Below are 24,289 nucleotides of genomic sequence, written 5' to 3'. Positions count from 1 at the left end.
GGTTTTCCACTACCAGGACATATAAAACACACATGTGCCTTTTACCTACATAGCACCCTGCCCTATGGGTCACCTAGGGCCTACCGTAGGGGTGACTTAATTGTGGAGAAAGTGGCGTTTAAGGCTAGTCAAGTAGTTTTGAATGCCAAGTCAAAGAGACAGTGAAACTGCACATACAGGCCTTGCAATGACAGGCCTGAAACGTGGTTAAGGGGCTACTTATGCATGTGGCTCAACCAATGCTGCAGGCCCAGTAGTAGCATTCAACTTATAGGCCCTGTGCACATGTAGTGCACTTTTCTAGGGACTTGCAAGTAAATCAAATATGCCAATTGGGAATGAACCAATGTTACCATGTTTAGGGGCAAGAGCATATGCACTTTAGCACCGGTTAGCAGTTGCAAAGTGCACAGAGTCCAAAAACCAGCAAAAACAGTGTCGGAAAAGTGGAGGGAGGCAGACAAAAAGTTGGGGGATGACTACCGTCAGGCTTTCAGGTCTAACAGTAACCTTGTCCTAATACTCTCCTAGTCGCTGCAGTGCATTCTGCAAAATCTGACCCATAGGAGTAAGGCAGAGAGATTTGCCATTGCCAATTATATTTCCAAAACTAAAAGTACAGCAATGCTCCGAAATACTCTTACCTGAATGGATGAAGTGAGGGATGCATGGTTTCTCAAGGTACCTTGGTATTGTAGTAGTAGCATGCTAGCGTATTAACACTGAAGGCATTGGAAGCGAGGCCCCACTCCACCTAGGTGAACTCCAATGAAGATCCTGCACATTGAGTTGAGGTTGCTTCTACCACATCCGCCCCACTAAGTCTGTGATTTATCACCTCAATAAATCACACCGCCCAGGGGAAGATGGTTAGGGATTACATGAATGGATGGGAAAGGGATTTTGGGAAAGGTTTGACAAAAAGGCAAACACTACACAAACACAATATTCATCTGGGAGATGATCAACAGTCTGTTGTGGGAAGAATAAAAAAACATGAATATGTATGGCCCAGATAACTGTACATTCTGTCAGCCCCAGTGAGACCCACGTTGTTATAATATATATCTAAAATTGCTTGGTCGCCTACATTTGCAAAATATTGCAGATAATTAATCTTGGGGTAAAGCTAACACACACAATTCTAAAAAAAGATTATTGAAAGAAAAATGATACTAGTCTGAATTGCCAAATTGGGTGGTGCATCTGAAACCTTTTTGGATTGCCCCATCAATCTTCTTATGTGCCTGCCTGAAGTGGTCCGATAAGGTAAGTATGAGTGTTATGATGCAGAAGAAGAGAAGGCCTGCAGCTTGTAAAACAGAAATTATATTGTAGAATAAAGAAGGATGGAATGGAAGGTAAGCTGTGTGAGGAGTAGTGTACCAAGAAGACTCAGAGGTAGAAGAGCAAGAGCAAAGACCTTTGCGATCATTCATTTTATGACTGATCAATTAAGTGAGAGCAATTACAACAACCAACAATCACAGACAACTGTCAGCATGTATCGGGATGATCAAACTTGTAACTGTCATGATCATCATAACACTTAGCCTAGAGCACATGCATTATATGACATCCACCACGTCTGTCTCTTACAGTTTCGAACAAAAGGCCCCCCCACCCAACCACATAGTTTCAAGTTTGAGCCAGCAAGTACACACAGCAGCAGCATTGCATTTCCCAAATCAAGTAATCAATGCACCTCTCACCACCAGTCCACAGATTGGAGTAGGCCTCATAGACTCATACTCATATCATCCATGTTGATTTCCATGAAGTTGATAAGTTCCTTCTTCTGGCAGTTGTTTAAGTTGTGAAATCACGCTCTGGTTCCTTACATCATCCTCCAGACTACAGATTGTTACCCAACTCCATACTAACTGCTCCCGATAGTCACAGTCTTCCGACCCAATTAAGATAGAGCGACCTCTAGCGCATAGCTGTGTTTACCAACAAGCGAAACATTGAATTATTTTTTTCTGGACTAGAATTTCGTTTATCTAAATGGACTTGTCGAGTCATCTTTTACATATGTGAACCAGAAAACAAAGCACTAGAAAACAAAGCAGCGTGAAAACATTGGCAAACAAATTTTGCTATGTTCCAAAGGGGAAGGAATAAAATTATCTTCAGGAAAAAATATCTCACATTATTATTATGCCACCGACATTGTAAATCAATCATGAGAAAAACACAAGCCAGCATAATAATATAGTTAAGCAATATAAACACCCACTCTCACTCTGCCACCACTAGATATGAGTCACACGAACTATCTCAACATTGAAACAAGTATTCCTCATATCAATCGTTGAGGCATATAGCACTGCTTACCTGTTCCAATCAAGCACAGTGACACATTGTTGATCCTCTTTGATTCGGGAAATGAAACACACATTGTACAGTAAGTTATAAATCAAATATCTGGGGCAGTCCGTCTTGGGTACAGATTGGAAGGATAGGCACATAATGGAGGCATGCATTGTCTCTCAAATCTCCTTGAAGTCTTGAAGTGATTTTGGTGGGTGTGGGGGCTTCTTCAATGCACCCTGGTCCAACTCCAATTCGGCATTCATGTTCCTAAAACTGCTGCAGTTCATTAGTCATTAGATAGAAACAAACATTATAAAAAAAGACAGTTCCTCCAACTAGATATTTTTTTTTGTCAAAGAAATTCTTCAATAAATGAAAAGTAGAAAGTTCTATGGTGCCCCAGGTCTAGTCAGGGAAGCAGAGTTTGTCCTCCAACTCTGCTGGTTTGCCCAGAAGTTGGCCAGCTAACACACTACTATGACCTGAGTCTGACCAATCACCCTCATCCACCTCCTGTTGTACTTCAGGTATGGTGTAATTTGGTGGTATGAAGTTCTGATTCATTTTGATCATGGTCAATCTCTCGTTTTGGGGCAAGAGACTGGTCCTCCTCACTGTGACAACCACACCAGCGACACTGAACACACACTCCGCAGACACACTGGCTACAGGGTAAGCCAATACTTTATTGCCAGCCTGCTAAGTACTGGCCATTAGCGCCTCTTCCCATACCAAGCCACCAATGAGTTTTGATCCAGATAGACCTCCATTGAGTCATCCAGGTAGGCCTGGACCATACGTTCCATCGTCTTTGGTGCTCCACCTTGATCAAGCTATTTTGCCTTCATCTTGGCAGTGGATTTAAGCCCTGCCTTTAGAAAACAATCAAATGCAGATTATGGGGCTGCTGCTCCTGTTCCTGTTGTTGTTACTGGTGTTGATTTTGGCTGCTGTGAACCAACAGCACTGTCGACAGGCTCTATGGAATTTGTAGGCTGCACCCCAAAACGTCTGCCTCTAATTTCCAGCCATTCCTTTTCTGGATTTCTGGCTTGCTCAGAAATCCATCTCTTGTAGGTTGTAACATCCCTGTCTGAACATTAGAATGAAAGTGCCAGTAATTGTTTGTACCATGAGTCAGGAATTGTTGCACAGATGTAATGTTTGGATGACACAATGTCTCTTTGCAGTCTTGTACTAACAGATAAGCAAAGGATTAAGCTCTCCGCCAATCTGTTTTTTCATCCATACCTGAGTATGTTTCAGATACCTCATTTAGCTGTATATGTAGCATATCCACCAATGGGATATCTTGGGCCATGGTACAGTTCTCCTAGCTGACTTCCCGTGTGAAAATTTCAAAGGGAAGCAGCATCTCTGTCAGGCATTTGACCAGTCCTCATTAGTCCATCTCAATGACCATGACTTTTACAGTTGCATCTCCTCTTTGCATGTCTTATTCATTGATCCATCTTTACTGCTCAGTCAGACATTGAAACTTGTAATAAGTAGAATTCCATTGTGTTGGCACCTCCTGTATGAGGGCTTTAACTGGCATTCTATAATCAAGCTGGGTATTTTTCAACAGCTTGAAGTCTTTAAAATAATGGCTAAATGAGTGCAGATTCTTCTGCATGTGGACTGTAAATTGCTGACTTTGGGTTCTTTTTTGAAGAAGTCTTGTACAATGATGTTTATGCTGTGTGCCAAACACAGGTGCCTGAAATTGCCAGCAACTAACATGGCCTTAACTATATGAACCTCAGATCTGTGACTGGGGTGAATGTTTGATGGGTTCCACATTCCATCCATCATTTGTATTTGTTTGCTTTTTTTTCCCCAAGTGCACCGGGTATGCCCATATGTTGGTCCCAGGCTCACTCTGCCAGTGAATTCAAGCTAGCCTGGCTGATCAAGGGTGATACCCTGAGAATAGTCCCAGGCAGTCGAAATAATGTGGCGGTAGTAACCACCACATTATGACATTAGCAGGTTGGTACCACACCGACCGCCATGGCGGCAGCAGCCGCCGGGCTGGAGATAACTATCTCCAGCCCAGTGGGGGCTATTGTGCTGCCAGCGATATCATGACCCTGCCTACCACCATGGTTTCTGTGGCATTCGTAAAACCACAAAAACCATGGCGGTAGGCCCTATCAGTGACAGAGAATTCCTTCCCTATCACTAATAGGAGACCCTCTCCCCCCAACACTCCCCAGACAGCCCTCACCCCCCTTCATCTACAGTCCCCTTCACTTCCAACCTCCCCTAGACACACACACACAGACATACACTCATTCACACAGACATACACGCATTCATACACGTATGCATTCATTCATTCATGCACACATCCACACTCACACGCAGACACACATTCTCATTTCCATTCATACATGCACTCACACACATGCATACACACACACCAGCAACACTAAACACACACTTGCATTCACACACACTTTCACACATACATGCACACACCCCCACACACATACACAACACCCCACAACCCCTTACCCTGTTGGACACCTGACTTACCTGTATCGATGGGGTCTTCCGGCAGGAGACGTGATGGGGTGCTGCTACTGCCAGCAGCGCCCGCTAGCAGAACACCAGCAGGCCGTATTATTTTTCATAACACTGCTGGCAGCGGTCTACTGTCATGGCACTGCTGGTGGTAGCACCTCCATTATGGCCACAGCCGGATTTCCACCCTTCTGTGGCAGAAATCCAGCTGTGGTCATAATTTGGCGAACGGATGGTAGCTGCGGCGGCGTTCTTTTGGCAGCGGTCGCTGCGGCGGTAGGTAGCATTTACCACCAATTTTAAAATGAGGGCCTAAGTTACATAAGGCTGGGTCCAATGTGGGGTGGCATGGGGAGCAAAAGAGTTGATGTTTTAAACCCAGATCTATGACTGGGGGTGAATGTTTGATTGGTTTGGCATTCCATCCATCATTTGTGTTTGTTTGCTTTTTTCACCTTAAGTGCCCAGACGTGGGTCCCAGGCTCACTATGCCACTGGATTCAAGCTAGCTTAGCTGATGAAGGGTGATACACTGAAACTGGTCCCAGGATGCTTGCTTCCTGTCCAGAGAGGCCCTGGCCTGGCAGTTCAGGCAGGACTGTTCCCATGCCTATGGGGAACAGGGTCAAGACTGATTTACATCTGGCTGGGTGCAAACTTGGGTGGCATGGTGGGAAAAATAATTGATGGGTTAAACCCAAATCTGCGACAATGGGTGAATGTTTGATTGGTTCTTCATTCCTTCCATCATTTGTGTTTATTTGCTCAACTATATTACTGCAATTGAATTTGGCAACAAATCCAATGCTAAGCCCTCTGGGGCACAGCCATTCAAAGCCCTTGTTATTAAAGTCTTCCATGATGTTTGCAGCTATATGGGATTTCTTCATGGCGAACATAGCTACTGTTGCATGCTTCAGAGCACCGTTATAAATTATAAATATTCTTCCTCTAACCACCACAAAAGAGATCCAGTGTGCAGTGATGCACATGTAACCGTGGATTGGCAACTGGCCCATATGTATGTTTTTAGGTAGATTGTGTAGACAGCACTCTGCTGCAAAGCTTGTCCAACCAATTCCAGCACATCGTGATGTATCGCTGGAACAGCAACTCTGACGGGAAAGGTCAGTCTGGGAGCCTTCCATTTTGGGCAAATAGACACCACAAATTCTAAGAAACACACACCTTCCACAAAAGAAAAAGCCAGCTTCCTGTTGTACAAACATGCTGTTGGGTGGTTGCGTTCGTATTGGCACCTCCTGCCTAAAAATGGCAGTAATAGTAGCCTAAACTTTTTCTTTGCTGATGCCTCTAATGCAGGTGACTTAGAAAGTGGTGGTAGGCTCAATGTGCTTCTCAGGGGTGCAGCCACTGTATGTTCTTGTGTTGGTGCTTCAACCTGACTCTTAGTCTTCCTGTGCCATTGCGATGTTGCTGATGAGTTCAACAATACTACTGAAATTCTGGGGACAGGGCTGATTTGTGTAAGGAAAATGTCACCCTCTTTTTCACCTTCACCTTCCACCATGACGGGTCAGATTACCTGCTTTCAACACCTTCTCTAACACCACCAGGTTTTTGGCTGTTAAGGTGCGCCTCCCAGCGGATTGCATGATGTTTTCTCAAATGGGTTGTTTGGCCTCCATTGCATAGTTTGGATCAAGCTTATACCAACTAAAACTTGCTTGGCAAATGGAACATATGGCAATGTTTGACTCCTTTTCACTAACTATAAAGAAGTCCCAAACCGGGAAGTCAACTTTCTAATACTGGGGCTACTGCTAAAGTCTGAAGAAGTGGTGGTAGGTGGACATTGAGATGCTTGCCTCTCTGCAGTGCCATTTACTGCTGCTGAGGTGGCTGTGGATGTAGGTCGCACCCGAGGCTTTGTAAATATGGAAGCTGGTAGACGTGGGGGTGCCACATCCCTCGGAGCAGGTTGAGAAGATGGGGTAATGTTTGACTCTACTGGGGCTGGGCTAACATCCACAATGGCTGGCTTGTCATCAGACTAGCTATACTCCTCTTCTTCATCAATAATTCCAAGACTTTCAGAAACCTTCTTTTCGTTTCCAGCAACAATTAAGGGCTACTTTGAGAAAGAGATAAGTCCAATTCAACATCACTGTTTGTCGGCATTCCTGTGATTAGGGAGGCTGCCTCTGTGCCAGACATGGTCTTGGGCCTAGTTTGGAATGGGGCAGCTGATGCAGGGGTACTCCTCCCAGATTGCTCCCCAGAGGCTGTTGCGGCAGGCACACGTTTCTGCCAAAAAAGGTCTGGGGCGACATACCAGTGGTGGGAAGCTTCCTCTTATCACTGGCACCTTTCTTGGTAGCAGCTTTCTCTGGAACCATCTTGAAGCTGTCAATTGGCAGGAGCACTTAGCTTCACAAGCTGAAGAGATGTCTGTGTGGTCGAGAGTGTAGTCACTTGTCACGTCATGCGCATGCCTTCTGTCTGGCAGTATTGTAGGTGATGCCTCTTTATCTTTGTGGACCTAAAATCAAACAAGCAAGAAGGATCAGTGAAACGTGGCATTGTTGCAGTTGCATTAGTAGGAGAAACAATGTAATTTAATGTTTACTTAACTAAACTTATAATTATGAAATACAGAGCATCCATTCATAAAACCACACCAACATTAACTTTCTTTTTCATGTACACTTATGAAGGATAAGAAAGAGCAACAACTACAACATATAGAATGTAACTGTTAGCTTTACCTGTCTGTATCAAGTTGCCATGTGGCACTCAGGGAGGTGCTGGTGACAAATGGAATAATAATCCTTGAATAATGTAGTGCACACCTATGGCAGACATGGGACTAATGGGGAAAATGGGAAAAAATGCAAAAAAAAATCTAAGAAAAAAAATAAAACATCTTAAAACATTATTATTATACTGTTAGTATAAAACTAAATAACATTTGTGAAACAAATAAAAAAAGGGAATATAATCTTTTAAAAATAAATTTCAATTGCTTCAATTACTAGGGGACGGGGACTACCATGAAAACCCACAGGGTTTTGGGAGGTGAAAAATGCAAATAAAAGTATATAATAAAATATAAAAAAACTGCTCATACAATATCTTAGGTAATAAGCATTGAACTACTAGGCCTGAATAACACACAAAATGGCTGCCAGCCACATGGTCAAACAAAAACCAGCAAGGAGGCATTGACACCACAACAAAGAAGAATGCATGCAGGCCTAAAATTACACTGGCTGCCTACACAAAATGGCAACCAGCCACATGGTCAAATAACAACCAGCAAGGAGCCATGGCCACCACAGCAAAGAAGACTACATCCAGGACTACTGGCTGCCTACACAAAATGGCCACCAGCCATATGGTCAAACAACAAGCAGGATGAATAAAAAACAAAAAACACATATAGGTATAGCATTATAATTGACTATACAAAAGGGCCTCTGGCCACATGGCATAAGGAAGAAAGACAAATGGTGGACTATGACAAACACTCTCACGCACTGGCCAGACAAAGACAGCATTGGTACAGGAGAAAAAAAAACAGCATTAAGTCAGTATTTCCAAAAACTAAAATTAAAGGGCTAAACATTTTACTACAATACACATCACACAAAGACATCAAGTACTATAACCCTACCATACAGTGTTTGCTGAAAACATATGTCAAATACCGCCAAACAACAATTTGTTATCTTTAATCCAATGCTATCCATGGTTTTTCAGTTCCACAGACACCACAAACAATTGTTTCATCATGCACCCATAACTAGTACTGGGCCTACACCTGGAAGGCCTATCCCAGTAGCAGGCTAGGCCACTTTACATTAACATAGTGAATTAAATGAATATTGCAAATTAAAAAAAAAAAAAGATGGAGAAAATGTAGTGAACCGTAAAACATTTTTCCTTTACAGAACAAAAATAACAAGTAAAACTGTAACCCAAATGTAGGCCACCAACCACAATACATTGAAAAAATTGACTAAAAGTATGGATACATCCTGGTGCATGCCCTCTAACAAACAAGTTGTACAGTACCCTTCTACAAGTGTTTTTTAATATAGTTGCGAAATCTCAAATTTTAAATCCAATGATATATCCAGGAGACAAAAAAGTGCTACTTCCAGCTCAAAATCCAAGTGTAAAGTGACCAGGAGATGGGCAAAGCAGTGGGAGAAGCCTGCTGGACAGGAAGTAGGAGTCTCTGGGGTACTTCATGTTGTTGGAAAAAAAATTGAAAAGTACTCCTCACACAACAATATCAACATGAATGAATTCAATTAGATAAGATTTTTCACTCGAAGTTGTAGGTTTGAGCTGCTTCATCTTCTCCAGGTTGCAGCAGCAGTCGATCACACTCATTCATGCTTGCATATGACACAAAAGATGTGCAGGAAGTCGCTGGTGCAGCGCTAACTCTCACAAGCGTGCAAAAAATCTTGTTTGTGCTCACAAGAGACCAGTAGTCTCTCGTCTTATTTCTTGCGTGGGCGAAACGACTGTAAGCATGCGTTAAAGGGGAAAAAATGTAAAACAAACTCTGCTACATTGTGCAGTATGTAGTCTATTGGTAACTCTGCCTTCTCCGCCTTGCTTGACTGCCCTTAAGTGCTCCATTATTCTTTCACTTAGGGGACTAATGGTACTGTCCACGTATATTTGCAAATCAATACATATACAACAAATTTGGTGGCACAATTTATATTGTTGTTAATCCTATATGTGCAACTCCCATTTTAACTGAACATCAAGGTTTTGTCTATTATTATTCTACATATCCCGCATTGGCCACTTTTGTAGAAACCATTAGTCCTGCTCGACCATCATGCTTCTTTTGTCTGGACAACTGGAGTAACTGGGACTCTCTAAATTCCTAATGGTCTGACCCCTGCAGACAGTCAAATAGGGCCTAGTGTGTACAAATGGCCTAAGAGTTTCATCATCGTATAATAAGTTCCAGTGTCTCTTAATTACTTTACACAATCTGTCCACGTCGTTACCATAAGCAATAACTGGTCTTATTTCTGTGACAAAGGTAGATGTTCTAGTCTTTCCCTCCTTGAGAGTGTACCTTCTTTCCAAATTCAAGGTTCTTCTACTAGCATTCAATACTGACCCTCTGTTATAGCCTCTTATTAAAAACTGTTGTGTTATGTCAGGCATCAAGAGGAGAAGGGGACCACTTGGAAACATACCTAACAGGTAGACTTAAAGGTAGGTCCTGGGGGTTCCCTTGGAAGGTGGAGGTTGCAAGGGGTAAGGACCCCTGGAGCACAGCTGGTTGGTCGATGAAGGAACCAGAGAGGCTGGTTGCAGCGCAGATAGGTCATCCAAGGTAATGGGTCATGAAGTCCTTGGAGTCAGGAGCAGGCATCTTTGAGGGTAATTTGCAGGTTAGCAGGGCCACTCTGGGGGGTAGTTCTTGGCAGTCTGAAGTATCAGGTCTGGTACTTGCGATAGGAGTTTTGCGAGTCCTGAGTGGACTTTGCTTCTGGGTGTCCGATGTTTGGGGTCTTGTATCATAGGCATTAGTCCACCACAGCCCTGGAGAGTCGCAATTCCACCAAATGTGCCATGGTGAAAAGTCTTGTCCGTAGGTCTGGATGTGGAGTTTGGTTAGTCTGCTAGGTCCGGTTCATTGGTCAGCAGCTGGTCACTTTACTAGATTTGTGAGGTTCCTTGCCTGCGGGTTGTAGGGAGTGGTACCTTCACTTAGAGGGAGGTTCCTGGCAATGTTTAGAAAGCTGGAGGTCTCCTGTGGGGTTTGAAGAGTCGCTCCGGTTTCCAGTGGCATTGGTCGAGTCCTTGGAGCAGCAGGCAGGGTTTGCAGCCTTTTTCTTTGTGCAGCAGGACTTCAGTTATCTTGCCTTGGGTCTTCTTTGTTCCTGGTCTTCTTGTATCCATTGCATCTGAGGTTGTGGTCTAAGCATGCCACCTGAATCTGTATTTAAGGGGCATTAGGGGGAGTAACTGGTAGTGGCCAATGGATCACTTACCTTAGGGTGGCTATACCCCCTAAGTGACCACTTCCTGTGGGAAGGGGTCACATCCGTAACACTGATTGGCTATTTTCCTAACATCCACGATGGAGGACAATAAAATGAAGTGGTCAACTCACCTGCCACACCTGGGGGGTGGTGCAGGCAGAAGATGGCCACTCCTCCTATGCTTGCTAGGTTTTCCTGCCGGTTTTCCTCCTTAAAGTGGGAAAAAATCATTGGGTGGCCATCTGCTGCTAGCAGCAGAGGCGAGGGTCACATTTTAAAGGTGGCAAAGCCTTTGAAGCTAACCGCTGGTGCCTGCCTGTATGAGGAGGTGTGAGACCTCTGCCCAGGAAAGGCTTTGTGTTCTGGCTCCTGAGAGCACAGGCTCTCACCCCAGGAGTCCAGAATCATGTTTGGTGGTGGCAGGCTGGTTAGGACCAGTCAGCAACCATGCCAGGGCTGTTAGGTTTTTCAGGAGGCACATCTAGGGTGCCCTTTGGGAACATTATATAATAGACCCAACACTGGCGTCAGTGTGGGTTTTGTTTTCTTGAGTTGTTTGATACCAAACAATTTAGGGTTAAGAGAGATCATCGTGTAGCTGGGTAACTCGTAAGGACAGGTGTCCAGCACATGCATTTGCTATGGCTTCCCTGTACACTTAGGGGCATATTTATACTCTGTTTGCGCCGATTGTGCATCAAAAATTTTGACGCACAATCAGCGCAAACGTTGCCCCGTATTTAAACTGGCGCCCGAGCCCGCGGATGACAAAATTCCGCAGTGTGCGTCATTTTTTGGATGCGGCAACCCGCCCTGCGTTAATGATATGCAAGGTAGGGGCAAACACACCTCTATTTAATCAGAACAGACAGAACAAACAGCAGAGCAGCAACAGGGAGCCATGGAGGTCATTCTAATCCAGCGTGCACGCAGACGCAGAGCCCAGCAGCAACAACAGCAGCTACAACAACACCAGCAGGGGCCCCCAAGGCTGTGCAGAAGGCAGGAGAGGATATTCCACCCAAGAACAACACTTCAGGGCCTCAGGGAACACGACATCATACAGACGTACCGGTTGAACTGGCAGGCCATTCAGCAGCTTCTGCGAAATATCGAGCAGCAGTTGGCCCCCACTTAGGTGACACCCCACACCATACCAACAGAAACAAAGCTGCTTGCCGTACTTCACATGCTGGCAAGTGGCTCATTTCAAACAACTGGTGCCCTGGTAGGCGAAATATCACAACCATCATTCTCCGCATTTCTGCCCAAAGTACTGGATGCCATCATTCGCCTGACACCCCGCCACATCTGCTTCCCTAACACACTGCAGAAGCAGCAGGAAACTAAACAGGGTTTCTACACAATCAGTGGCTTCCCACACGTCCTTGGTGCAATCGACTGCACACATGTACGCCTTGTGCCACTTGCTGAACACCTCTGCCGCAACAGGAAGCACACACATTCAATCAACGTGCAGGCCATAGTCGATCACTAAGGAATGTTCACCAACATCGTGGCTAAATATCCTGGGAGTGTACATGACTCATTCATCTTCCGTCACTGCACCATCAACCAACACTTCCAGGATGGGCGGTATGGCAATGGACTACTTGTTGGTAAGTACAAAAACCTACTTATAGATACACTGCACAGCAACACTCTAGGACACACAACACATACACCACAACAGCAACATCTAGACAGGAACACACTGAGGTCCTTACATCACTAGCCATGTTTCTTAAGTCACCATTGAACCTGTCACACATCGAAATTTACTGTACAGCCTAATGTGAAGACATTAATGAGTGTGGTTGCCGAAATGTCACCTTGCAAATTGTAAGTGTCCCAATGACCTTTACATTAATACATTGCATAAGTCTAAATGTGTGGGATGTCCAGGGTACGTTGATATGAATGTGTTAACAACACTTTCAATTTAAACTCAACATGGAATTATCATCTCACCCCAAGTGAAGACACAAGGACACCTGTATCACAATGCTAGGGAGGGCACACTGTACTGAAAATCCCAAAACATACTGATGACAAACGGTTAGCAGACAAACACTTGCTCAGCCAAGGAAACAACACAATGCAGATGGTATAGCCTACAAGTATAGGATGTCACATCAGTACACAAAAGAGTCACAGACAACACAAGACAACAACTGCCATTAAAGGTCTTTTCAATAGTGCCAGCTACATCAACATGATCCCATTCTTTTTCTCTTTCAGCTGATCAGGGGTATGGCATCCAGCCCTGGATAATGACACCATTTGGCAACCCAAGTACTGCTGCAGAGCGTGCATACAACGAGGCCCATAAGAGGACACGCAGCATTGTCGAGTGGACCTTCGGCATCCTCAAGTCAAGGTTCCGCTGCCTCGACATCACAGGTGGTAGCCTACTATATTCCCCGAGATGGTCTGTTAGATCATACTAACATGTTCCATCCTGCACAACATTTGCATCAAAAGGAACATTCCCCTCCTGGAACCAGACCCATACATGTTTGAAGACGAGGAACAGGAGAATGCTGCCCTGCAACATGAGGGGGAACAACCAAACACATCTGCTGGAGTGTGTAGGCGCCAACACATTGTGAACAATTTTTTTAAATATTATCACCATCACGACTTAATGAACTATTGTAAATAAACACTGATAAGATACACCACATCATGGTCTGGCTTTTCATTTCTGCACACCTTTAGGTCTAAATATCAGAAGAAGAGTGTCGCCTCGTGGAGCATTGATGATATAACAATCAGGACACAGAAAATACCACTAAAAATGTGATGTCACACCCCACCTGTCTGAAGAGGTCCCTGGAATACTAATATGTGTACCCTGATATTCCCTCATCTACACACACACACTCACAAGAGTCATCCAGTGTGCCACACCCTTTCCTATGGTATACCATTGTCATAGTACTATCTCACTGCATGGAAGTCAGCTCAAATAATACACTGGCTTGGAGTTTTTAAGGCCTGGTATCACCTGCAGATTGCTTCCCGTGTCAAAGGTACTGTAGGCCATTTGAAAGCAAATCTCATCCAACAGGACTTGTGAGACACTGATGGAGGCCACAACAGTGATCACCTCCATGCACACCACCCAAATTTACATGCACCGTCCCTGCTGATGCCTCCTACAGCATAGATGTTGTCATTTTGGCAATTACACCGTTAAGCATTGCTACTAATGTTGCCGTGTAACACTGTATCTGGGTTCATGTGTCACCTTCAAAACAACACAGGACATACACAGTGTGACATGTCAACTGTCTACTGCTCCCTCTGACCAGTCTTAGTCAGACCACTGATCATGTCAATTGTTAAAGAGCTGGATCCTGATTGACCCAGCATCCTGTCAACCTGACTGGCACATGTCCGTGGGTCACCCTAAAGATACCCGGTGGCCACATATGGACCACACTTGCTGTTCAAAACCTCTCTTTCCTCAGAGGCTAATTTGTCAGTTGCCTCATCAATGTATACTCAAATACATTGTATTGCATCATCTGACTTTTATTTGTATCATATTTGTTACAGTGCCCTTGAATGGCAAAATCATGGCCCATCCGTTGTCTGGGCCTCATTAATGTCTAAACTACAAAGTGTGACAGTGTACCTGGGCCATAGCCTTTGATGGTGGTCGTGGCCTCCAGCAGAAACAGCAACCTCAGATAATGTCCATGAAAAGTCGACACATATGAGGACCCTGACAGTTCAAACGCTGCGTAACATTGTTCAAATAATAGAGATGGCTCGTGTGTGGTGAATACCAGCCATATTATTCTGCACAGAGGCTATGATTTTCCCAGATGCATTTCCATCCACAGAGGCCAACTTGAGTACAAATCTTGCAATGACACATGCCGGATCCAGACACCTGAGACATTCTCTCACTCAGCACACCAAGGTTTCCCATTTGAAAGTATCATTACACGTCTTCAGTGACAGGGTGGGACCATCCACGTGTAGGTTACCATGTCCTCAATGACTTTACTCACATTTAGCTCCAAAGGATACTCATTACATTAGATACACGATTAGCTGCCACTAACTCATGATGAGACCTGGACGTAACAGTGACAACAAACACCTTAACAGTTGATACAGGATCAACATTGGACCACACACATGTACATGTACCATCCAATCAACAAAGTGGTTGCAAGCAGCCTATCACAGTAGTGTCCCAATTATAACCCAGCATGAAGATTGAAACATGCCACTGAACCAGGAAATGCATAAAGGGCCACATACATCAAAACCTATTTGCAATTATGACATAAGGAACTTTGAGAATTTGCTATTAAATCAATGCCAAATGGTATGTCAGAATCCTCTAAAGAAGTAATAGTGCAAACTTCAAATGGGCAAATGGTATTACAGATTTGCAAAAAGAGAATCATACTCAATTTGCATCTATGGGCCTGCTGCCAATGGTTTAGCATAACTGAAATTGGGAAAACCGTTGATTAATTTGCAAGTCAGGAACAGCAAATCCCAGGGTGCTGGGGGCCTAAGTCTCCCTCTGCTGCACCCCAATTAAACACTTTTTACGGACACATGAAGCACACACATGCTTAAGGGGCATGTGTGCCCTACATGTCTATAGTGAAACATATTTTAGCTACATTAACTTGTAATTAGCACATGGTTACCCCCAAAAATTGTTTAGGCGACAATTGCATTACCTAAATGGTCATTTTGCTATTTGGAATAGCTTGATACATGTGCTCACAAATTAGCTAATAAAGACATCCTGTTAGCTCTTTCATATTTGGAAAGTCGCAATCAGCAATTACCTACATGTGAGCGCAATTATGAGTAATATCCATGTTGGCCAATCATTACTATTGCACTGTGAATACCTTCCATACATCCTGTAAGGCACATTTGCTTTCGCTAACCCCAGTATTTATCATTTAGCACCGTTTGGTAATGGAAAATTCCATGACTCATTTGGACATATGAAATACATATTTGTCATTATGCGTCATATTTTCACGCATACAGCTTGTGCGTCTTATTTTCTGATGCACAGGAGTACAAATAATGCTGAGGTAAATTATTTTTAATAATTGGTAAATAATATTTGGATGCAGCTTAATTTTCACCTCTGGAAGTGTAAATTATGCCGCAAACAAATATTATTTACCAATTATTAAAAATATTTTGATTCAGCATTATTTGCATGCCTGTGCGTCAAAAAATATGACGCACAAGCTGTATGCGTGAAAATATGACATATAATGAAAAAAAACGGCGGCCATGTTATGCAGGATGTGATGTAATAGGATATCCTGTGTACAGATTCTGTACAGTGGGTGTACTTTCACTTTTACTTTGCAGTCTCTGATTATTCTAGACTGTGTGGCTGTGTGCAAAGTGTTGTCCTGTGAATTTGTTCTTTTGTGTCCAGAGTGCCATCTTACTTGCTGTTTTGTCATTAATATATTGTTGTAGAATACTGTCTGAGTGTGTGTTGTTTAAATTTGTCCAGTCCAGTGTTGTATTTATTGTCTGTGGGAGTCTGTTGTGGGTACTGTTATATAGGGGATAGTTGGGCTCTTCTATTTGTTAAGTTTACTTTGTATTTCCTCACTCCAACTTTCCCCATTTTCCCCTTTCTTCTTTTTTTACCACTACATTTTCCCCTTTTCTGTGCATAAACGTCTGGTAGGCCACGTCTTTCCAGGATGGGTGAGGAGGAATTGGGCGCGTTCATTTGGCTGGTGTGTCATTTCCTCTGATGCTGGAGGCTGGGGGTAGGGTGATACAGGAATATCACACTGAGACCCGAAAAGTCCGGTGGGGGAAGGTGCGCCATCACTTGGCGCGCCTGTATGGGAGACAATGCAATGAGCATTAACTGAAGCACCGCTGGGCTGACCTGATCTCCAGGGAGCAAGATCTGCTGGACCACCTGGGAATCATGACTGGTGGCCATGTTGGTGAGTACAGATCATGTAAATGTGCACAATTAAAAGCTGTGTAGTGACATGAGATGATTGGTACACAATCTGCCAGATAAGTAGCTGACTGTGTGTAATGCTGAGGAAACATACAGGGTAATTGATGCACTATGTGAAGGATGACAAATGCTAGCAGTCATGCAGTCATGCAGCTCATGTTTTGCACACTTACAGGTTGCTTGTTGCTGAATGTAATTTAGTGCCACCTTTGTGTCAGACAAGCGAAACATTAATGAGGCAATCAGGACAGGTCACAATTGCCAGTGAAGTATGGATGTACTAACATCATACCTACATATGTTGACGCTATAGCTAGACTGACATTGGAAACCCTACATGATGCAGAAAATGAGTGCTGCCTTCACGTCAATTGATGATATCAATGTGGCCCAGACTTATGTCTCATGTGTGTCTGGTGAGTGTGTAAGGAAAGTGTTCACGGAAGTGCTATGCCTGTTTGGGATTAATGTGCTCCTTCATATTTTATTGATACATGCCAGATCTGAACATGAACCATATTTGGAAAGGAGTCAGGTGCCCTCAGCTAACATCTTAGAGAGGTATTTTTTGTTTCTTGTGCCAAAATCCGATTAGGGATGGCAGTCCAAAGGTATAGACTAGGGTACAAACATCTATGTTTGTTGCCAATCACCATTGTTGGGACACATCAATATATGAAACTTTTACAAGATGAGGTATTGCCAAAGTCCCTGCCCCTCTGTACCATGTACCTATCTGTCACAAATGTGTCATGACCACATAGGCTGTTTGACAGGTCATGCAGTCCTCAAGTAACCAGCCTTTGCATGTCTCTCTTGGATGCACATGATGAGATGAATACACACCTATATTGTTGCTGCACACTAATGGAGGTGCATGTTTGGCACCACATGACAGTCAGGGCCACTGCATGTGTGTAGAAGTGTGTGTAACTGTATCAGGAGACCCATCCTATGTAAATGTTGCCCAGGAATTATTCCATGCAGTATGAGCATGTCTGAAAGTGTTTCATTATCCATGTCAGCTTACACATTGTATTTTTATTTGAAATTGTTTGTCACAGCACTGATTCTGAGCATATTCTTCCTTCCATGCTTTACATGTGGACCTGCACCGTACACAGTGGGAGGGGTGGCTCGTTTTGAGGACCCCGACACCTACAGTGAGTGTTGACATGTGTGTTATGTTTTGTGTTTGCTGGTGATGTGTGATGGACTCCTGTGTGTTTAACACATTGCAAGGTGTGATGCGCTGCCCAATCATTAGTCTTGTTCCATTAGTGGGATTTCAGTTATTAGAATATTTTGAGTTGACCAATGCTTATCCATTTGTCTGATCTTGGGTTTGTAGGCCATTCCTGGAGGGCCCGCTATGAGAACTGGGGTGAGTCATGTGGAATACATTAGTTACAATAAGAGTTGCACTGGGACTCGTCTCGGACTGAGTCTGCATGTCAGACTGACATTCTCCCAGATAGCTTCTGCAAATGGCTTTTCTGAAGACTGCTGCTTCCCTATTAACCGATGTACTGAGTACACTGTAGGTTGAACCTTCTGGGAGCATGTACTTCCACAAGTTGTACTAGAAGTGTGTGGAACTAGAGTGCAAAGGCCTAGGTGTGCATGCTATTCATGATCATGGGTGTTCTTTGCTCCTCTGTGTCTGTTGAAAAATTATGCCACACTGGAAGTATGTGATGTTGACCTAGGTCAGTACATTTTGACATGTGTGGGCCTTGGATAGGGCAAGGTTTAGTTGACTTCAATTTGTTGATATCCCTGGTGGTGTGTGTGTGGAGCCAAAAACATGTTGAGCTTTCTATACACTCCTGGGTGTGCATGTATTTTGGAATTGTTTGTTGTTCTTCTCCCCCCCTTAAACACAGGCATGGGGTTGTGAATAGGGTACCTAGGACTGAAGCAACCAGTATGTTACACATACTTGTGACTATTTGAAAAATTGTTTTCAACCTAGTATACACACTCAGGTATGGCACATGAGTACTATACTAGCAAATCCCATTACAAATCGCAGACCTTGAAGTTTGTGATTGTTATCACATACACTGACATATGTAGTCCAGGCAATAGGCGGAGGAGGTGCAGCATGATTGTTAGCTGCAACTGTCAGTACTTTGATGACAAGTTATTGCCAGTTGTTACCCATCATGTACATTTTGTATGTGCTATGTGTGAGATGACCTTTGTAGGCAGGCTTTCCATGTACTTCCTCTGAGACTTTCAATGATCTGTATGGTGATATGAGCTGTTACAAGTACAGTAGATGTATTGTCAGATTGACCACTTGTGCTATTCCACACAATGCAGTTCCTATGGTAAATAGTTGCCCTTTGTCTTCACAGCTGTAAACATGACACCCGCCCAGAAGCATGAATTTGAGAGGCGGGCCATGAGGTACAGACACATCCTGAAGGTGCAGTCGGGGTTCCGAAGGATGGCCCGTACATACCAGTCTGATCGGGCCTCCGGAGCATGGTGGGCTTCACCACAGGGTGGCCCAAGGTTGCCCACTACATCCACCACCACCACAACCACCTGTTCTCCCCAGGTGGCCCCAGCCACAGCGGGGACAGTTGTCCCTACATCTGCAGCACACCCAGGCCCCAACAGTGTGACAGCTGCAGGACAGTCCAGTGGGCTAGGCTCCACATGCCCACAGAGCACCTCGGCCGGAACACAAACGGCACTAGCACCACCAATCGACCCTGCGGCATTCCTGGCTTTGGAACGTAAGATGGACAGAGTTCTAAGGAAGGTGAACAATCTTAGCCAGGATGTCAGCTACATCAAGAAGCGAGTCAAATCTATCAGGCGGACCCTCCGGAGGGCCAACCTCTAGGAATAACTTTTTTCTATGGACATAATTCCCTCCCCTCCCTCCTCTTTCCTTGTTATCATGATTAGTGGGCTTGGGGGATTAGTGTTAGGTTAGTATAGGTTGTTAGTTTAGTTAGTGTTAGGGAGGTGGGTGGGGGTTTCCTGATTCTTTCTACTTTTCCTTATTAAGTGTGTGGGTGGGTGGGTGACGGTTAATGTTGGGGTTCCTGTGTGTTTAAAAAAAAATATATATATAAAAAATAACAAAAAAATATGTGATTGTTTAGGATAGTATAGTATGTGTGTAGGTTAGTATGTGTTGTCCTCCATGTGTCCTGTCTCATAATGGTGGGTGGGGGGTTGATGTTTAGATCGATTCGTTATATGTGAAGAATAAGTTTAGCTTAGGTTAGTTAGGGACAGTTGTGGGTAATGAATAGTCAGGTTAGATTAGGGTAGGTGTTACTTTTCCCTTAGTTGCCTCTGGTGTGATTAGTTTTGAATAAATATATAGATAACCCTTTACATTATGTGTTAAGTGCTACTTGATCATGGCCTTGGCATCAGTGTAGATGATTGTTGTTCTATGACATTTGTGTCCTATGCTACAAACAAATACCAATTGAGGTGTAAAATGGCAGCTACCCCAGTGCTACCTTGGTAAGAATCCACCATTTGTTAGAACCACCAATCTGAGTTGACATAGATCACAAAGGATTTTTGTCGATGAGTATGTTTTCTACGTCACAAAGTGTGCTTCCAGACTTGGTATTGTGGGGACAGTTTTAGGTCGGACTGCAGTGTGATGTTCAGGGACATCTTCGAAGATGAGGTCTTGTTAACACTCTTGTCTTCTTGTCTTCATAACTGACATAGATCATTTGTGTCAATATTCAGCATGATTACCTATTTGGATGTTAACTCAGAAAGATTGATTCATGCTGTGTGTTGTAGTGTTTGCTTAGATTAGACTGCACAGTTCAATGTGTTAGTATTGCATGGTGACAAAATTTATCAGCCACTATTGGTTGACTTTGATATCTCTTGAGGAAGCATTATTCTGTCCAACACAGCATGATGGTGTGTGGTTTCTCACTTCATCAGTTATTCTCCTCAGGATGGGCAGGCTATGATGCAATCCTGGCCACTGTGCAGATGGATCTGACTACATGATGTCAGGACAGTTGTATTGACAAGCTACATGATTGTCACACAGGCACATTTGTGTTATCTACTGCACAGTTGATGTGTCAAATTACACAGAGACATATTTGGTGTGCAAATGCTATTGATTGATAGGTGCTGTAGTGCAATATGTACATTGCCCATGTTTGCTGAGTCCGTTCTAGTGAAATCTTACATGGTGATCCTACAGAAGGGGTGTAGATAATGCTACTGACATGCTGGGGTGATGTTACAGACAGTGCAGAGGGACAGGATTTGCTGATTAGTAAGAGAGAGACATTAACTGGGCATGCTGACAAGTTATACAGTGGTTAGCAGAACAGTCATTAAGTATAGTTGTTGTAAGACTGGCATTTGACAAAACTTAAGACTTTGCTCAAAGTAGGCCATAGTGCAGGAACTAGTGCTTTCGGGTACTCTTCCGTTTGAATGGGATCTGTTCCATGTCTTCTTCTTCTGATGTGTGTGTTGCCTGCTTTGTCCTTGTTGTTGTTGGTTGTGAAGGGGCGACACACACCTCAGTGTTAGAAGACGTGGAGTCAGACATCCCGGTTGCTGCTCCCTGTGAAGGTCTTAAGGGCAGTACTGCAGCAAGGAGGGTCTGCTGGTTTTTGAGAATAGCAGCCACATCACGATGGTAGGCAGCCAGGTCGGCCCTGAGGGAGTCATAATTGCATTCGTGCATGCAGTGGAATGTTTGGGGTGCGAGGTGTTGTGGCAACTCCCTTACTGCAGTTGTGAATTCCTTGACAGTTTCTTGTAGTCCTTGCAGTATGGACGTTAGGGCTTGCATAGCTGCTGCCTGATCTGCAGATGACATCATGCACGAATGCACCCCCTCAAGGCTGGCTGCCATAGTTTGCATCCCCACCCGCACCTCCTTGGCCAGCTCCCGCTGTACTCCAACTACAGTTCTCTCAAAGCTGGTGCCAGTGTCGTCTGAGTCCTCAGCTGTATTGGAGCTGGCAGGTCTTGCAATTGGGGTGGTGGGTGGATCCTCTGCGATGGCTGCTTGTTCTGTGCTCCTCCTTGTGACTGAAGGTGGGGTCTGGAGGGTTTCAAGGACCTTTTGGATGGTCTCCTGGGGAATGTTTATGGGGTCGTCATCCATGTCATCAGGGAAATCTGGGACAGGCATATCGGCAGGAGATCCATCTTCCTCTGCAATGAAACAGGGTACAATTAGTGTGTCTGTGTTGTGACAATTTTGACGTACCTGCCTTTTGATGAATTCACTTTGTAATCTTGTTTTGTATTAATATCTGCAGTCAATCAGATGGGCATTTTTTCAGGCCTATGGCCCACCTGTGTGTCACATGTATGTTATTGAGTTATCCAACTTGTCAGCCTCATCGCCTCAAGGTGTTGATTTATGCCAAATAGAGAATTGCCACCTTCTTGTCCTACTCGAACCTCCGTGTATATCCATTCTCATAGTGAGACCTGGCTGTGGGTGTTCTGATGGCCCTGGCAGCACACTTAACTATCAGGACCTGCCCCAATCCCTGATCGTTCACATCGACTTAATTGTAATTGACATGTAGCATATCCTATGCATGGCAATGTTATGATGTGATATGGATGTTGAAATTATTATTGTGTCATGCTGATGTTGGGTAATGTGTGTTACATTGGATTGCCCTGATAGTCGTATCAGTGTCCTATTTCGTCCTCTGACTGTGCAGGTGTATTTCAGTGACCAGTTCCGTGTGTCCCCTCCTCAATGCTGTTGTCTGAGCAGTATGACATTTGTGATGTTGCCTTGTTTCCCAGGCACAGGATGGACCCTGACATATGCAGCATGGGTGTGCCCTTAGTGCTGTGTCACTCCTATTGTTGTTTACATTGGCTGATGTTTGTGACACCTATGGGCATTGACATTTGAGTGTACTGGGGCCTATGTCTTGTTTCAGGAGATTGTTGCAGATGTCATCCTCACCCCCTAATTTAGGTATGTATGTTCCATGGGGAGGTTACTGCCATTGGCTACTGAAGCTGCACACAGATCAGAGGTGGTAGTGGCAACTGTTGTTGCAGTTACATTGCAGTTGTCGGTTTGGCTAGAGGATTGCTAATAGGGCCCTAGTTAATGTAGGAGATATGTTGGCTGACAAGTGCCAGGATGTAAGTTTGACGTAGTGGCCTTCCCTCCTGTCGAGGCTTTCCCTTTGCTCCATCGTTGGCATGACAGCATGCCCCCATGGGACTGTTGTTGGTGTAGTGTAATGTTGTGCCCCAGCTTATGTTTGTGCAGGCCATGCCCTCCTGCGGTGCTCCTTTACCCATGCCACTCCATGTATATGATGACTTACATGCAATGTGTAGTAGGTATTTCCCCCCCTGCTTACAGTCAACATTATTACATTATAATTCCCCATGCGACTTACCCTGCATGTGCATTGTCTCGTGGTAGTCTGCGCTGTCCTGTCCATGAATCCCTGTGACGATCTCCTCAGTGATGACGGCTGCGATCATCTTCTCCATGTGGTCCATGGCCTCCTGGTGTGCTGGACTCCCCCCTCCAGTCTGCAGTGCTGCCTTCCTGTTCCTGGCCATCTTTTCCTTGGTCCTGCGTTTGCAGTCATGCCAGCGTTTCTTACACTCGGTGACTGCTCTGCGTACTTCCTCCACACTGTTAATCTTGTCAACAATTTGTTGCCATATGGCCTCTCTCCTACTGATTGGCAACTTTGAGGTGATAAACAGGTGGTGCTGTTGTTCCGTCACCTCTTTAACCAGGATTTCCTGCTCCTCTGCACTGAAGCAACACTTTCTTTTCTTTCTATAAGTGTCCTGGCTCTTGTATGGATCGTCCTGGCTGGTTCCTGGTCTGCTGTCATCTTCCTGGGGTCTGTAGTGGCATCTGGGATCCATTTTGGCTCTCCTCTGGTGCACTTGCAGTGTTCGCATTTTTTTTTTTTACGCTATTGCGTGAAAAAATGGCGCATATCCGGGTTGCGGTGTTGTAAATCGACCCACAGTCATTTCCGCTGCGTTAACGTTGTTTTCCTTTATGACTTGAAGCCACGGTGTGTGTCAAAAATAATGACTCCCATCTGTTGATTGCGCCGCCATGCATCAAAGTATAAATATGACGCCCGCACGGCGCTATGAAATGGCGTTAGCCAGCGGTAAATTATTTGACGCAAAACTGCGCTGGCACAGTTTTGCGTTAAAAAGTATAAATATGGCCCTAAATAACTCTGGCAGGAAGGTTGCCGTGTTGGCGCCAGCCACCCTGTTGGGAGTTTGGCGGACATAGTTTTCCATCCTTCTAACTCAAAATTACACCCTTGGTATGCACAAACTGGGATCACTGAATGCTCTTTAAAATATTTTTTTTAACATTGTCAAAGAGGAAAAGATGCAAAGAGCGAATTTAGAAATGTGAAACCATTAAAACCCTATGATCCTATTTCTCATGAATATTTACTATTGA

General features: G+C 44.3%; 1 protein-coding gene across 1 annotated transcript in view; it reads right to left on the bottom strand.

The window, feature by feature from the left end:
• LOC138287090 (olfactory receptor 5AP2-like) overlaps window positions 1–24,289 on the bottom strand; it is a 58,049-nt gene that overhangs the window by 11,775 nt on the left and 21,985 nt on the right. The window contains exon 5 of the mRNA XM_069227453.1: window positions 23,238–23,538. Coding sequence (XP_069083554.1) covers window positions 23,238–23,538 — 301 coding nt within the window. The remainder of the gene's footprint in view (window positions 1–23,237; window positions 23,539–24,289) is intronic.

Source organism: Pleurodeles waltl, chromosome 4_1 (assembly GCF_031143425.1).
Source record: "Pleurodeles waltl isolate 20211129_DDA chromosome 4_1, aPleWal1.hap1.20221129, whole genome shotgun sequence".
Lineage (NCBI taxonomy): Eukaryota > Metazoa > Chordata > Amphibia > Caudata > Salamandridae > Pleurodeles > Pleurodeles waltl.
Note: the sequence above shows the minus strand (reverse complement) of the source record. Positions and strands in the feature narration are given on the sequence as shown.